At 37.7% G+C, this 17,814-nt stretch overlaps 1 protein-coding gene across 6 annotated transcripts in view; it reads left to right on the forward strand.

The window, feature by feature from the left end:
• The window catches only part of FGD4 (FYVE, RhoGEF and PH domain containing 4), a 91,599-nt gene extending 81,731 nt beyond the window's left edge, over nt 1–9,868 (forward strand). For all 6 annotated transcript variants that reach the window (XM_063154074.1, XM_063154077.1, XM_063154076.1 and 3 more), the window contains exons 15-17: nt 1,342–1,482; nt 2,618–2,758; nt 2,943–9,868. In XM_063154074.1, the coding sequence (XP_063010144.1) occupies nt 1,342–1,482; nt 2,618–2,758; nt 2,943–3,200 (540 nt within the window). In that variant the 3' untranslated portion in view covers nt 3,201–9,868. The remainder of the gene's footprint in view (nt 1–1,341; nt 1,483–2,617; nt 2,759–2,942) is intronic.
• The last annotated feature ends 7,946 nt before the right edge of the window (nt 9,869–17,814 follow it).

Below are 17,814 nucleotides of genomic sequence, written 5' to 3' on the forward strand. Positions count from 1 at the left end.
AGCAACCATCAAGCAATGGCAGTATGACTTGTGAGTTTTCAGAAGGTAACAAAAGAACAGCAAACACGCTGTGCTTTCTTTTCTTGCCACCCAGCAGCTCTGCCTGTCTCCACCAGATGGTAGCACAAGCTCAGGTTTAATATCTGTTATACAGGGTGTTTCGTCTGATTCCTTTCTAATGTTTTTAAGTGGTATAAGGGCTTGTTGCATTAATAACACTGCTTTTGTGCTTTGCAGAACACTAGAGACTTTTTCAGAAGCTCTAAATTTTACAGTTGTCATAGAGGGTTTTTCCCCCCAGATCTTTTTGTCTTAAAATTCTGTTAATGTTGAAAGCACACCCTCCATTTTTATTTCCTTTTTTGTTTAGACTCTAACTACTTCCCTCTTTTATAGTTCTATGACATCTCCTTGTGCTTTAATTTCAAATTTTTTCATGGGAGTTAATTTGGGCTAGCAATGATGGCTCTCCAAAAGTGACTGATTTGGAATACTTAACAAGGATTGTCTAGGGCTACAAGCTGAAGGTGCTGATCTAGATTAGCACTGCAAAGCCTTAGTCGACAATAAAGTTTTGTTCAGATGTGTTAATGGTTCAAATCCATTTATCTGCCTTTGTTTCTTGAAATAACTTCACTCATATTTTTTTATTCAGGGCATCTTTTTTCATGTAACAGAAAAGTTCTGTGGAAAACCAGTTCTAATGAAACAACTTTGATATGAGATATCAAAGTTGAAATATTGAAAAGAAAAATCAGGAAAAATCAGTGAATATCGACTTATTTATTCTGTGTATTTATGATTTGATTTTAAAATTGCAAATTTTATATGTATAGGTATATGTATGTACATTGAAATATGCTATTATTTCTTGGCAAGTTAAAAATGTAGCCATTTCTGATTTTATCAGAATTTTATCATTAAAAGGTCATCTCAATTGTAGGTTTTTTTTAATCCCATAAACTCATTCTGGTTACATAGAAAACCAGGTGGTAAATTTACCTTTTCACACTGGCATATAAAGAAACTGCCAGCATGGTTTGGGCTATATTCTGATTCTATACTAACTTGAAACTACAGATATAATTAAAAGCTAAATGTGATTTTATGCAAAGTGCAAAATTTCCAGCCAGTAAATAGGAAGAAGCACTTCTAGTTAAGTAGTGGCACAAATTTGGAAAATCATTATTTTCATTTAAGTTATTGCTGACATATTATAAAGACATCTTTCTTGTTCTGTATAATTAAAAATATACTACAAAAAGCTTAACACTAATTTTTACTTATATTTTAATAAACTTCTATAAATACTTAAATATTATATGTATTTCCTTTTCTAAGGTGGTTTGCTGGAAATGTTCCGATTACAAAGCACATCTCGAATATGATGGCAACAAATTGAACAAAGTCTGTAAAGATTGCTATCATGTTATAATTGGTTGTACAGACAGTGAAGAAAAGAAGAGAAAGGGCATCTTGGAGGTATGTCATTCCAAAATACTATATATGTATAGCTGCAATCCGTTTGGTTCATCAGTAGGTGAAAAATGGTAGTACTCTTGCAGAGTTTATTTTCTCTTTGAGAAATAAAAAGTATGTGGATCAATTTAATATAATTCCACAGATTTTGGTTTCCAGTACTCACCTTTGCAAAATTGCCTTGTTTCTTGCAACTTTACATTTATTAAGGGAATTATAAACCTTAGAACTTGTTTGCTTCTTTCAGTTACATCAGTTCCTGTGACAAAATGTAACCTTCCCATATAAATTTTGAGTTTTCTTCTCTTGCACTTAAGCTTTCATCACACCAAACCACTGCTACCAGTTGGTTTTTAAAAATATATACCCAGACTGAAAAAACTGGGGATGGCAATGAGGAGAATGGGGGAGAATTTTGCTCTTCCTTCAAAGTCTGAGAAGTAAGATATTGTTTTGATCAGTGTATAAAATGGGCCTTTAAGTTATCAGGTTGTCCTCAGCTTTTGGCATCTGAAAAGCCAAGGCCAATGGAAATTTTAACACATAATTATTTTGTGTTCTTTCTTATCATCTCAAGTTCACTATTTAATTCGAGTAGCATTTCACTCTGTCTACAGGTTTTAAGCAATTAATCTAATCTTTTCTCTAGGATTAGTGCTTGAATGCTCATGTTATTCTTAAAAATGTGTTTGAACTTGATACTGTCGTAATATTTTGACTGCCAAAGTAGATAAGTTGTCATGTGGGATAGTTAGTGGCACTTCAGTGCCTAACATGGTGCTATTTCGGAAATCAGACATTTTTGTAGATGCTGGGATACAGAGAAAGGCAGGCTGTGGTGGCAAAATGAAAATTGGAGTGATATAGGAGTCTATAATCCAAAGTTACTGATGAAAAAGGAATGGGTTACACATCCTAAGGGAATGTGTGTTGTGATTGCACATGTGTAATATATATATATTCTCCATAAATCCAGTCCTTCATGATCTTTCTTGGGTATTTCCTGAAGCCTTTTTGCAGATACTATCCAAGAGCTGATGTGAATGGCGATATATTTCCTGCTTTTCTGATCTTTCTGTTTTTGGTCTTTATTGAAGGAAAGTTTAGTTTCCTTTTTATGCTTTCTGCTGTCTCCTAGATTGAATCTGCAGAAGTCTCTGGAAACAGTGTCATATGTAGCTTTCTTCAGTACATGGAGAAGTCCAAGCCCTGGCAGAAGGCATGGTGTGTCATACCCAAACAGGAGGCTCTTGTGCTCTACATGTATGGTGCTCCACAGGTATGTACAGGGAAAATGGGAAAGATTTTAGTAATTTTTGTCACTGGTATTTGAGGAAGAGACAGCAAATAGCTTGGGAGTGGAGGAAAGATCCAAGTGTTTTCACCAAACTGTACAGCAAATGAGAAGTAATGGGTAGATTAGTTGTTCTTAAAAAATAACAACTTCTTATTCTTCTTCTTAGGATGTGAAAGCTCTGGCTACAATTCCTCTTCTGGGCTACACAGTGGATGACACCCCAAAAAGTGCTGACCTCCCCCACAGCTTCAAACTGACCCAGTCCAAGTCTGTGCACAGCTTTGCTGCAGACAACGAGGAACTGAAACAGAAGTGGCTCAAAGTTATCCATTTAGCTGTCAAAGGTGAGACACCAGAATGTCAAAATGAACTGCAAGTGAATTTAGAAGAGCAGCCTGAATCTTCTAAAAGATCTGAATGCTGAAGCGCAGGAACACGTGGCATTTTTAAAAATTTTTAGTTGAAATTGTGGTTAACCTTTGTGTTAACCTTTCTTTGCTCAATCAAGGAAAAAAAAAAAAAAAAAGAAAAACTTCCTACTACCGTACACATCTTGGCACTTTATGTTTGGGAAAGAATTCTGGTCTTTTTAGGGATCTTTTTCTTATATTTATGTTCTGTCAATAAAAGTGATGTACAGGTCCATTTCAGAGACTTTTAAAAAAAATGTGAATGCTATTAAAAATACTTACTAACTTTACTGTACTACTTGTTCGTTGTAATGCAATTTTTTTAAAATCCAGTTGCTCTTCAGTTAACATTTAAGAATGCAAATATTTGAAGCCTCCTACTTACATGTTAGGACTTGCAACAGGATAAAAGATATACCTCCACATTGCCAAAATAGATCTGTACTTAAATATGCAGGGACAGTTTGGTTCAATGTATGTAGTTTATAGATTGATTTCCACAGTTCTGTACATATGTTGTATTCACTTGTATCTTTTTAATTAAAGTAATGCAAATTGCTTTCACAGGTATATTGGCTTTTAAGGTTTCAATTTATCAAGGAAACAATCTAATGGTTTTCAATGTAGAAATAAATACCTAAAATATGAGAAAACTGTATATAATATATGTACAGTATTAAAAATGTACAATACTTGATTATTGCTTTGATTTCATGATACTGGGTTCTTATTAGTGAATAATTTATTTTTTAAAAAGCATGTTTTCTATTTGAAATTAAACACAGTCCTAAATTGAAAAATACTGTTCAGTGATTTGTTTTAATAGCTGACACTTAATGATCTTGACATTTTTATGCATCAAAGAATTGACAGTAATGTAAGTGGCATGCAATGGACAAATGAGTTCCAGTTGTGTTTAAACAAGTAGTCGCTTTTCTTCAGTGTCCTATCACTGTTAGCTTTTAAGAGTGCAGTAGTTTGTTGCTCAAATGCAGTATGTGGTTTGAGAAAAGCAACAGATTCTAGTAACCTTCTGGGAATGTGTCTTTTTGCTGTTATGGTTATTGGAGCAAAAGAACAATTTGAACTTCAGTTTTTTAATTTTTGTAGAAGATTAGATATTGTAATGCTTATTTATGACAACAATCTTCAAGGATTCTTGTTTTAAAGTGGAGCCTGGTTTATAAAAGTTTAGTATGAAATCTGAGCTTGCAAATGTTAAATTTTATGAACTAGCATTATTTCTTTCCTGTTCCTCGGTACAAGGACTCATTGGCTTTACAATATTAAGTTCCTTATGAACTTCCATTCCTATTAGAGTTTTTATACATAGAGACAAATGACTTCCATAAAATTTTTACTTGAGTGAAATATGGCAAACTCAGAGGTAGTGATTGACTATCAATTAAAATCCTTGCTGTCTTTCCTTTTTGAAACCCTTTAAGGAAGGAAAACATGTAACTTCTACAATCAGCTTGTCATAAGAACGTTCAGAAGTCTTACTTCTCAATAAATCTGCAATCTGTGTTTTAAATCATGTCAAGCTGAAAAGCTCAGGTTCAATTTTGTTAGTAACATGACAGATTTAAATTGTTGGGTTTTTATAATGAGTTTGCCAAACAAATTATCCACTGAACTCCTACTCCTGCTTTACTCTTTCTGCAACATTATAGGGGAAAAAAAACCCAACTCATTTGCATTTAGCAAGGGATTCATACCTGTTTGTAGTGTCAGGCACACATGAGCATGCAGTGTCATCATTCTTTCATAAAAATGTCATGTAAGTTAATGTTAATGGGATGGATTTTGCTCTCACCTGTACAGATCCAGGATCTACCATATCCTTTAGATTCCACAGCTCTACACCAGTGTTAATAATGATCAGGACACGGTATGGTACTAACTCTCCAGCTGACTTGGTGCATGTCCATTCTGAATTCTCTTCCTTGGGTGCTCCCTGGGTCCAGATTGTTCTGGATATAACCCTGGTATTGCTTTTATCCAATGTGCAAGCTCTTCTGTAATTCTCTTTGGGATTTTTAGTTACTTCTACTGGCAGCTGTGTTTACCTTTAGCAATGGGCAGCTCAAGCCTGGTTTGATTCATGTTGGTGAATACCATCAGGTTTTTGCCAAGGTAATATAAAGATCTCCCTAGCTAATACATGTAATCTTACATACGCCTTGGCAAGAGAGGGGGGAACATTCAGGTAAGCAAGCAGAACTCTTGGTGGCTATCTTTCCTTCATGGCCATCTCCCAAGAGTGGCTATCTTCTACAAAAGCCTCAAGTGCAATTGTGGGGTATGGAGAGTTGTCTTTCCACATCCCAATGTATAAAAACAGTTTCCCATTGTCAAGGTGTGGAGTATAAAGGAAGAAGTTGCTTTAGAGGAGTTCTCAGATAGGAAGGACTGAGATACAGTGCAAATATGATGATACGACTGTAGAGTCAGTTAGGTTGGAAAAGCCCTCTAAGATTACTGAGCCAACCATTGCCCAGCACTGCCAAGTCCACCACTAAACCATGTCCCTAAGTGCCACATCCACACACCTTTTAAACACCTTCAGGGATGGTGACCCTTTCACTAGGCAGCCTGTTCCAATGCTTCAGCTCTGTTTTGGTGACAAAATATTTTCTAAAATTCTATCTAAAACTCCCCTGGTGCAACTTGAGGCCATTTCATCTTGTGCTATTGCTTGTTTCTTGGGAGAAGAGACCAATCCCCTCCTTGCCATCATCTCCTTTCAGAGAGTGATAAGGTCCCTCCTGAGCCTTCTTTTCTCCAAGCTGAACACTCCCAGCTCCCTCAACCACCTCTCACAGGACTTGTGCTCCAGACCCTTCACCAGCTCTTGTTGCCTTTCTCTGGGCCCATTCCAGCACTTCCATGTCCTTCTTATCCTGTCTTTCATGTCCCAGAACTGGACATGGCATTTGAGGCATAGCCTTGTCCATGCCAAGTACAGGGGGCAGCCACTGTCCTGGTCCTGCTGGCCACTCTGTTGGTGGTACAGGGGACACTCTGGTCCTGCTGGCCACCCTGTTGCTGGTGCAGGGGACAACCACTGTCCTGGTCCTGCTGGCCACTCTGTTGCTGGTACAGGGGACAATCACTGCTCTGGTCCTGCTGGCCACACTGTTGCTGGTACAGGCCAGGACACCCTTGGCCTTCTTGCCCACCTGGGCCCACAGCTGGTTCTTGTTCAGCTGCTGTCAAACCTGCACTCCCAGGTCCTTTTCCACCAGGCAGCTTTCCAGCCTTTCTTCCCCAAGCCTGTAGTGCTGCAGGGCTTGTTGTGACCCAGCACTAGGCCTTGTTGAACCTCTTGGAGCTGGCTTGGCCCATTGATCCAGCCTGTCTGGATGTCACTGCAGAGCCTTCCTGCTCTCTCAGCATCCTGCCCATCTTGGTGCTGTGTAGTACATTCTGTTTCCTCCTGCAAATCTCATTCTAAGCCCATTCAGTTAAGAGATTAGAAGTAGCAGTTTCTGTGCTGCCTTATTGTTATAGTGGTGTTGAGCAGTTGAAGGTACTTGAATGGCAGCATCTCTCAGATGAAGCCCAGCATCTGGGCACAAGCAGTTTGAAATGGGAGTTGCTTGTTTGGATATTAGCCTCATGTTTGTTCTCAGCCATTAAATTTTATACAGGATAGCACAGGATATTTTATTTACCCTAGTGAAACCCATTTGTTTGGTCAGAATTGTTCTCTTCTGAGTCAGAATGCCTTGGCACTCAAATACATGGTTGTGTGTGTATTTTGTGGGAAAAGTGTATATTACCAATATTGAAGGACGTCATAAGATGGAGACATTCTAAATTTAACCACCCTGTTGCCTTCATTCTCCACAGACAAGCCCTCCTAACAACAGCATCCCAAACTTTTCCTTTAAATTGTAAATTATGACTGCAGAGAAACAAATACAAAGTTGTAGCTGGTGTGGCTTAAGAATTATGATGAAAGCAGTGAAATTAAAACCATCATTCTAACAAGGTAGAAGCTGTTCCCATTTGAGATAAATTCTTAAATTCTTCAAGGAAAATAAAAAAGGCATTAAATTTGGGAGCATAAAGCTCCATGTGTAAGGAATAAACTAACTAAGCATTCATTCATAATGCATGAATGCATGTGAATGGCTCTGCTGAATTATTTAAGTTTTGCAGCTCTTGTGTTCAAGTAATGCTTGTTTCTCAGTTTAAAAGTGATCACTCTTCTGTGCGATTTAAAGCAGATCAAAACTTATTTTAGTGGTTTTATCTGTGTTCAACCAGAACAAGACTTAAATTTATCATTCATATTTTTGGATCATAGCAATATATTTTTTGAAATTACTTATTTTTTCCCCCTACCATGGGAAAATGGTGTACCATGATATCTGCATGTCTGCACCATTCCTCCAGGCCCTCTAAAAATTCCTTTTTGGTATCAGGTACTCCTGCTTGGTTGAAGAGCTGCTATAAAACCTGTATTATGTAGTATTTTCAAATCCCTTTATGCCAAGTAGTTCTGTTTATTTCTAAGTGTATTTAACTTGTATGTGCAAAAAAGATATTGAGAGTACAAAACATTCTCTTCTATTTGGAAAGAATATTAAACCACTTTAATTGCATGTATATATAGTAGCCCCTTTTTATGCAAAACCATCTCAAAGTGCTTTATAAATCTCCTCAAAGATTCTAACTCTTTTTCATAGAAAAGAAGATTTTTATTGCTCATGTTTTTAAGTTATGGATGAAGGCAAGGCACTGATTAAATATAGAGTAAATACACTACCACCTAAGTAAAATTTAGGAGAAATTATAGAAGTATGCTCCACAGACTTCCAAGTGGAGTCAGAAGGAAAAAGAATATTTATATTGAAACAAGTGGGAAAGATGTGGAAACACTTGACAGGTTGTTTGGGTTCCTCACCACATAGCTAGCATAAAAAATCATCAGCTTTTCATTTCAAGGAAAGATTAATTAAAATTAAGAAAGGGTAGTTATTTCTTACCCTGAAGGAAAGACTTTCTGGAAAGAAATAAACATTCCATGTAGAAATAATCCTAAGCAATAACAAAAGGTCTTTCTCCATATAGCTGGTATAAACTAGCGTGGGCCTGCTGGAGCTATTATACCCTCAGTGATTTAAATTTACATACAATCTGCCTTACATAATATAAGGACACTTGTGGGAGATGAAATTTCCACCATTAGGGAGCTGATGTGATACCAGGTCTCACCTGGACTCACAGAGCTCAGGTGAAGTTCAGATGGAGGTAATGGATGTAGGGGTGAACGTAAACAACTGGAAATATATATCCAAAATAAATGACTGGAGAGAAGTAATTTCGTGGCAGAACTGACTACCCTTAATGTAAATCCATTCTTAGTCTCTGTGGTGTACTGTTATTTGAAATCTGAAATTAAATACATGGGGTTAATGTTTTTTGCTCTAGTCTGTGGCCCTGTTGGTGTGAGGAATTTATCCAGCTGGTTCTGACCCATGGGACTGTAGTATGTTCCTCAGATAGGAGTTTTAATCTGCTAGTCAGATTGTTTCCTAATTCCTTCTCCTTTAACAGATGATAACATTAATTTAATGATTACATATGTGTGTGTATATACACATATGCATATGTATGTGTGTATATGTATATATGTCTATTTATATATTTGAGACTATTATTCAGATGACTTGTTTTCAAGCAGTATTTTACAATCAAAAAAGATACACTGTGCTGCATTCAAAATAGAATGTATAATGATTGTGTTGAGTATGCTTTCCAGAAAAAGATGGAGGTTGATCTGCTATTGTGGCATGTTTACTATTTCAGCCTATAAAAACAAACACACAAGCCCTCACAAACCTGCTAATTCCAGTGAGGCATTTCAATCAGCTTCCTTTGAAACCTTGTGATTAAATTTCTACCTAGAATAAACCATGGCATTTTATTTCACCCTTTCCTCTTCCTAGCACAAGTGAATGTAGAACATGCTTTATTCTCAAAATCCTCAAGCAGATTTCTTTGAATAAAATATGTTTTCAGCCACTGCTGAACATCAGCCTACTTCTGTTTATAGTTCATCCTCGTAGATTCATTAAGTATTTATGGTGGAAACATTCAGAAAAGAGGGAACTATATCAAAGCATTTTTGCATCTATGTGCCCTGGTATTTTTAAGCCAAATTTGTTGCATGTAGAGAACAGTTTGCAGTAGAAATATTATTTTTTCTATCATTGTATTTTCTATTCTGCAGCTGTTAAGGCAGATTAATACAGTAATTTTAGTGGGAGCTGTATCAGCTGTAATGTTTAACATCAGAATTACAGGCTATACATGTTCCATTTCCCTTCATTATGGAAGCATTTCTGATTTTAATTGCAAAAAGATTTTCTAAAAAATTAATAATTGGAAGAATTGTAAATTTGTTTTGGTTTTGCAATAAAGTAAATAATGTTAAAAAGGTGAAATACAAATGCCATTGTAAGTTGTGCAAATGTAAGTCGTCATTTTTATGGTTAAGAAATATATGAATGTAAAAATGTTGAAGATATTGTACATATTTTCTGTAATATATGTATATTTGATCCTAAGGTGGGTGGAGAATTGTAAAAATTAAGCACTTTAATTCATGTTGAGTACCTAAAAAGAACAGAAATTTGTATCCTGTAAAATAAAAGCATCATTAAATAAGTATTGCTGGTTGACTAATTTTTTTTGTCCACCTACCCATTTTGCTGGTAAAATCTTTAAGCTGTATTTCTTGCTGTGTGTGATGGTGAGGACCAGTTTTGGAACACTGGTATCTAATTTGCTGAAGTGCTGGTTACTCACAAGTATTGCTAAGTTGGTGAAAGATGTATTCTGAGTTTATAAAGGGTGTATTTAATGCTATGGTGTATTTATCCTAGGTAGGAAAGATAAATGACATCTGCACAGTTTGCTCCAGATTTATGTAATGGGAATGTGACCAGGATGTTATATGAGTTCTTTATGGATTTCTGTACCACCATCCCCATAGAAAAGTGCAAAAATAAAGAAATTGTTCAGCAGAGCCCCAAATCTTTCTTAGTATTACTCAATACTAAATGATCAGCGTGATCTCATGCACTGAACTAAAGTGGTGCTGCAAAGCAAAAAATGATCAAGTAATTAGCTGCATGTGCCCTATAACAGTCCAAACCTGGTTGCAGTTGCCTCTGATTTCCATCATCTGCACACATTAAACCTGTTTTGATTGTATCTGATTTATTCTTGGTATTCTTCTGCAGGTGGGCACAGTGTTGCAGAAAACACAGAAACACAAAACAGAGGAAAAGTTACTGTAGTACTTGGTAGTTCCTGATTGGAAAGAATTGCATACAAGAATTTTCGTTTCATTTCTAGATCTTCTTCTCTTTGCACACACCATAAACAAATCAGTATTTGAAATAAGCACTGATTAACCACAAAGACTAATGCTTCCCTTTCTGTTTATCCAACTTACTTATTGTTCTGATTTTTTTTTGTATTGTACTCTATTCCAAATCTCATTTTCCCCATTAAGCACAATGCAATGCCTTCTGCATGGAGAAAAAAAAAAAATAGCATTAACCCTGAAAATGTGCTTTAATAAGAAAACACATTTATAAAACTCAAACTACGGGAAATTGGGCACCACAGGTCCTAATTATTTCCTTTAAATCAGCAGGGTTAATAAGCACTGGTATTTCCATGTGGCTGCAAATTGGCCAGAGCCCATCAGGCTGGGGAGGAAGTGGTAGGTGTTGCCTCCTTTGGCTTTCCTGTCTCATTACCAGGGAACTGTTCTTGGCATTGCATGAACTTCCTGACATGAGAGAAGTGGCAGACCAGCCTTTGGTAAACACAGTATTTGGAGCTGGTTAGACTTAGGTGGTGTCTCAAATGGACAAGCAGAGGGATCCTTATGATTGTGATCATTTTATTTCACCCCCTGCCTTCTTGGCCCTGTGCACCAGGCAGCCATGGCAATATTTAGCCTCACCAGACTCAGTTCTTGTGTTTGGTTCCTTGAGGAACACCACGTCTGTGTTGTATGGTGCTGGTCACTTTTAAAATTAAATCACTTTAAAAATAATAATAAATGTATAAATAATAATAACAAACAACAATAATAAGACTTTTCCCATTAAGCTTCCCATTCAGACTTTCTCATGCTTGCTACTGTTTAGGCAATGAATATTCATGAATTTAAACATGATTTGTAACATCTGTATGCCGATGGTGGAATGTTAGTGAGACATTTACACTCCTTTGTTTGGGGTATATACATTTATACAAAAAGAGAAAGTTTCCCTTGTGATCTTCTCCAGAGATGATTTCACACTCCAAAGTCTGGCCATTGTGCTTCTGTCTCAAAAGCACAATGCTCTGGTGTCATGAGCAGGATGTGCTGCCTGCCCCAGTCAGAGTTGACATAGCCTCCAACCATCAAGATCTTACCAAGAAAATTCATTAATACTTTTTAACTGCCAAAATTGAATTTTTTTGTTTGCTGAATGAAGGAAATTACTGCTGTCAGAAGCATTTCCTTATGGAATAGATCCTTAACTGGGAATCTAAGGTAAGGTGAATTTCCAGATCCCAAAGCATCTTCATACTAATTTTACTGAATACTACCTTATTTAATTTAAAGATTCTAAAGGTTTCTGGCTTTGATTTATGCATTTGTAACATTAAAATAACACGTGGCAGAAGAAATGGAGATTGTCTTGGGAGTAGAAGCTGGGATTACTCTCTCTTTGGCAACTAGAAGCCTGTTGTCTTCTGCCCCTTCCTTCTCCTGTCTGGGAGCCAGGCAGTCCCAGCACTCTTGCATGGAGAACGTGGAAATGAACTTTCTCTTGGGTTCACTGGACACTGAACTTGTACCTCTGATTCTGGGAGCTTGTGTTTGGAAACAAGGCTGGAGGTTTGTGCTCTCTTTTGAACATTTTAACATCGTATATGTGACTCACTTTTCCAAACTCTAGGTAAGGGGAAATTCCTGCTTGGGGAAATGGGTTTTAGACTCCGACTGCTACTGACCGGGGGAGCCTTCTCTCAGTGTGAAATTAAATTAATGAGCCTGTGGTGGAAGAAGACAGGATTTCATTGTAGTTCTGTTTCGGTGTACTGCCTAGCATGGAGAACCACCTGCATTGCCTCTTTTGTCTTACTTGAATATTTCTTGCAAAGCAAATCCAAATATCACAGCTGGAGGTCCTGGGACACAGCATTTGCAAAAGGCCTGCCACCTTATCTCTGCTGTATTTGGGAAGTTGATCTCAGACTAGCACTAAGTTGGTCCTTTGAACTGAATGCCTTTTAGTTGCTGAAGTGCATCCTGCAGTTGTGTTTCACATGGAAAGATGCATCCCTATGCCTCCAGATGAACCTGCAGTGCAAAGCATGGCAGGTGAGACATGAAGTGCCTGCTGCCATTACTCTTACAAGCAGGGTGGGATGTTGTAAACCCCATATGCTCAATTGTTACCTTGCCTACTTAAAATTGTGCCAATCATAAGCACAAGAAATGTGTATCACAAGAATAAGAAATTCTCCTCTTGGCACACTATTTTACCTTAAAAACACTACAGGAGATAGATTGTCTTCTTTAACTACTAGATCCAGAAGTAGAAGACACAAGCTCAATTCCTCCTGAATATCAGCAAGTTTTGGTTGAGGTAAGGTTTGGTTGGGATAAGATTTTTTCTTTTCTGTTCATGTTGAATGCTAAGTGTGCACTTTGTTTAGCAATAAAAGTTACTCACTTGATAGCAGACAGGAGGTTATTGCTTTTCTTCCCAAAACTTTGGTCCTTTAACATAAAGAGTCCTCACCTGAAAACTGAACTGCAAACCATTGGGGTGGTGAAAATCTTTTACTGAAGGAACTGTTTCAGTACTGTGTTTATTATTTCAAGTGACCACCCCAGTGGCAGCAAGGAGGGAGCACTGCTGTACAGGAATCCACAAGGATACAGATTTTACTTTCATCTCCAGCTTAAGTTTTTATCTCTATTGACCCTGTGAGAAAAGCTGATGTCTTCCAAATACCAAAATGCTTGGGCTTTGTTACTGATTTATGAGGTTTGACTGCTGTGCTTGCCTTGTGGCTCTTGACCTCTGCTCTCCCCTCCCTTAACTTGAAACCTGCTTCCAGTTTCACAAGCAAGATTTACCAGAAGTTGTCTGGCACCCCAAATAGCCAGTGGATTTTCATAGATAACTTCCCAGTGTTCAGATTAAAAAAAATATAAAGAACTGTCAGTTTTTTAGTTCATATTGTCCAGCAAAGTTGCATTCCTGCTCCAGGAAAAGTTTGTTTTGCCAGAGACTGAGTGTCAGCACAGGTAAATGCTCCTCTCACTCAGGAATTCCTATCAGCACTGTCATTTCTTATAGCCAGCCAAAGCACATAGGAGAGCTTGCTTTGCCAACTCAGCAGAATTCCTGAAATATGGATTTCAAACCTCTGACTTCTGTTGCTTCTGGGAAAAGAAAAAAAAAAAGCAAGATTTTGAATGTCTCAGCCTGGGAAATCTGTGTAGAGCAGCCAAACAAAGGGTCACTCTGTTAAGGGATTTCAGGAATTTATTTATCTCATCTTCTAATGGTGCCTGGTGTAAGAAAATGTTACAGTTACATCTGTGACAAGGTTGCTCTGGAGAATACAGAAACACCATTCAATTTGACTTCACATAAAATCTGATCTCTACCAGACCCATAGAATTGCTGTACTGCATGATTCCAAAAGGTGACATTAATAAGAAATAATTTATAGAAGTATTTTGCTAGTGGTGTGTTTGCAGCATAAAGCAGTATGAATGTATGAGGCACAAATTTTACATTACATACTTGATATATTTCAGTAATAATTCTCTAGACAAAAGAGGATGTCAGGAAAATACTTTGCTGAGGTGCTAGTTTGTGGTTTCCTTGTCTGGCACAAATGAAATAAATGGCAAATGACTTGTCCATTACTGTCAGTATGCCAATAAAAAAGACTCAGCTGTCTAAGAAAAATTGAAGCAAATGATGATGCAAAACTAAAAAGAAATTCATATTGTGAAGAAGAAAGTCTGGAAATGTTCTCCTGATGTCAAACATAAAACCAAGGAGGCTTACAAGGAAATTAGAAGATGACCAATACAAAACTCATATCAAATTGAATTTATGTATTATATATAATTAGATAATGAAATTTACCACCAGAGGTTGTCATCAGAGCCAAGAATTTAGTGTGATGGGACAAAACCCTATTATATGTTAAATAAAGCAATCTAGTTTGCAGTAACATGGAAGAAATATTGAACTGTCTACTTCAGATCTTACAGCAGTAACAAAATAATTTAACACACAGTTTTTGGGATGATCTTATTACTGCATTTTTATATTTTCCCCAGAGGGCTGATGCTGGAAGGTCTTAGGTGAGGTCCTGAAGTAGATTGATCAGGTCACATTTGGTGTGGCAGTTCCTGTGTCCTCATGTCAATTAACTTCAATAACCAGTCTGACTACTATTTTCTTTATCAGAACTTTGAGTTTCTTGCTCAGCAAGTCAGCCATGGGAATTTAGAGTTAAAGCTCCACACAACCATTGCTTGTTAAAATATTTATTGCTTTGGCACATTCCTCAACAGGGCTGAGGTAACTGTTGGTGCAGGCCATGGAACTTCACAGCAGAGGTATTTCTGGCTCTCACTTTTTATCCAGAAATGTGAAATATGCTAAATGTAGTATTCTGATGCTTCTTAGCTTTATATCTTCTTTAGTACTTTCTTCATGCATTCCTTCCTTAATTCACTTCCTCTATCTTCACTGTGCATCTCCCTTGGTGCATCCAGCCCTTGACAGGCCTTTCAACATCTCTGCTGGGCAAGCTGGCTTCTCTCAGCTTGGTTCAGCAACTGATATTTCCTCTGTGTGCTCCTTGAAACATTACACTGATAAAATCCTAAGAATAGCCATAGTGGGGCAGGCTAGCGGGTGAGCACACAGTGCTGCTCCCCCAGCTCCCAAACGCTGCCAGCTCAGAAACAGCCCCAGCTAGATCTGATCCCTACGGGGCTGCTTTTGTACATGCAATGCATTTCTCCTTCTTAATCTAACCCATGCAACATCTGAACCAATTAAAGTTTTACTGTCTTCGGCATCCTTAGGCAAGGGGCTCAAAAGGTCACCAAAGCACCCGTATGGGGCTCCTCTGTTTTGTTCTGAGCTGGCTCTTATTTTCATTAGATGTTCCCAAAATCTCTCTACTGGAAGGGAGAGTAAAGAAATCTGATTCTCTTTCACCCACTCCAGGCTGCTGATGTTTATGCAGACCTCTGGTCCTTGCTACCTTGTGCCATTTTTTTCCTAGAGTGAAGGCTCCTGGCTTTCTTAGTTGGTTTTGACATAGAAGCTGTTCCACACCTTTCATCATCCTTGTTTTTCCTCTATGACTCTCTTCCAGTTTGACACTCTTGCTGAGATGTCCCACTTCTGGTCTAAATTAAGACATAAACCAGGTTTCACTTTCTCCATTTCACAGGGGTGTCCATGAGGTCATGTAGCAAAATAAAACTGGTAGGAGAAAAGAGATTTGCATCGAGAAATAAGCTGGTGGTATCCACTTCATTGGGAGCCAGCAGCTTCTTGCTCTGTGCAACTGGGATGCTTTTTTACTTTTCTTTGCCCTTTCCTTTCCCTTTCCTTTCCCCTTTTCCTCTTCCTTTTCCTTCCAGAGACTCAAGGAAGGAGAGGAGATCAGCCTTGACAGGAAACAGCTAATCTGTTAAAAAGATTATTTGCTGTGTCAGAGAAACACTTCCCTTTGTCCTGCAAGCTGGAGAGGTGGATGCCAAATGACTTTTTGGTATTAATGATCTCTGGGAGCCATCAGCATGCTGAGAGCTAATGAGTGAAATCACTGGATAATGTTTGTGTGACAGGAAGCCCTGACCAATAATTCAGGACCTTCTTCCCAAAATTTTACACGCATTAGCTCTTTCTCTCTGTGCTGAATACACTGAATTTTGAAGTGTTTCAATTTGCTTAGCCATCTTTATGCTTTTATCACAAAAAATATTATCCCTGTGACGAACAGTGTGAAATTCCTCAGCCAAGAATGAGAAACTTTGTTGAAAAAATGTACAAATAAGAACACATATCCTTGTTCTTTCCATTGACATTTGAGTGTTTCAAGACATGAAGACTGCAAAAGACTAATTTGTACAGAACAAGAATAAGAATTCTGATGCCATCCAAAACTTGAAACTTTCAGAAGCCTTTTTACTCTGTTGCTTACAAGAAAGAACAAAGTCCAAATTAACTCAGTGCCAGCATATTCATAATTTATCTTTCAGAAAATCCACTCAAAGGAAAGACATTTGAAGATGAGACAGCTTATTTGTTGTGATCTCGCATCACAAGTCATGCTCTGGTTTCATTCTATCTCTTTTTATAACACAGCTGAGTATTAGATCTCACACAGTTTCCCACTTCCTAAGACACCTCAACCTAACCTATTATTACACATCTAGGTTACAGAATTTCACATGATTATCCAAGAGCCTCACAGCAAAACAAAACACATCCCCAAGAAAGCAAACAGATTAAATATAGCTGTTCCACATGTGTCTATTGTAATCCTCAATATGTGAACAGAAATGGAAGAATATTCCTTTCACTGTGCACTTCATAGGAGCAGATCTCCAGTTCTATTCCTCCCCAGAAATGACCTCCATTATACCTTGTGAAAAAACACCAATCACTTGTTGTTAAAAATTTAAAAGTTTAATATTAATAAAATGGTTATAAAAATAGTAATATAATTAGAGTAATAAAAATTTAAACAATTAAGTTGGGACAATACAAGACAATAAAAACAAAGAGTTATGGACAGTCCAGGTGCCTCTTTCTGGGCAAAATAAGCCCGAAAGAGGACACAAGTTAACAGAGGATTAACCCTTTAAAGCAACAGCCCATTGCATATTCATACATCTCATACATGATGCATAAATTCAATTCAAACAAAGGATTCTGTCTGGCCAGTGTCAACTTCTTCCTCTGAATCCTGACAGTGTCTTCAGGGCTGAGCAAGGCAGGAAGAAGTTAGATTCTTCTGATAAGGGAGCAATAAATTCTTTTTCTCTGAAAGATTTAGGTGTCCTGTGGCTGCTATCTCAGTGCGAGTATCTCATTCCTCTCTTTAAAAAAATATCCCACATACATAGTTTCTATTTAAAGTACAACAGTTCCATTTTAACTACAAAGCAACAAATTACAAAACTACATTTACCATACTATTAAAATGTGAATACAGCATTACTAATCAGTACAACACACTACATATAGTAAATATATGCACAGAGCCATATAACATGCATTTTTCACGTTAGGAAGAATTTGTTCACAGAAGGAGTGATTGTGCATTGGAATGGGAGGTGCTGGAGCCACCGTCCCTGGGAGTGTTTGAGGCAGGACTGGAGGTGGCACTCAGTGCCTCGGTCTGGTTGACATGCGGGTGTTCAGTGACAGGCTGGACCCAAATATCCCAGAGCTCTTTTCCAGCCTCGCTGATTCTGTGATTCTGTGTAATAAAACCCGGCAGATTTTGTGATACAAAACTGGCGCTGTCCGAGCAGGGCGCGGC

This window comes from Melospiza melodia, chromosome 4 (assembly GCF_035770615.1).
Source record: "Melospiza melodia melodia isolate bMelMel2 chromosome 4, bMelMel2.pri, whole genome shotgun sequence".
In the NCBI taxonomy this organism is placed as follows: Eukaryota; Metazoa; Chordata; class Aves; order Passeriformes; family Passerellidae; genus Melospiza; species Melospiza melodia.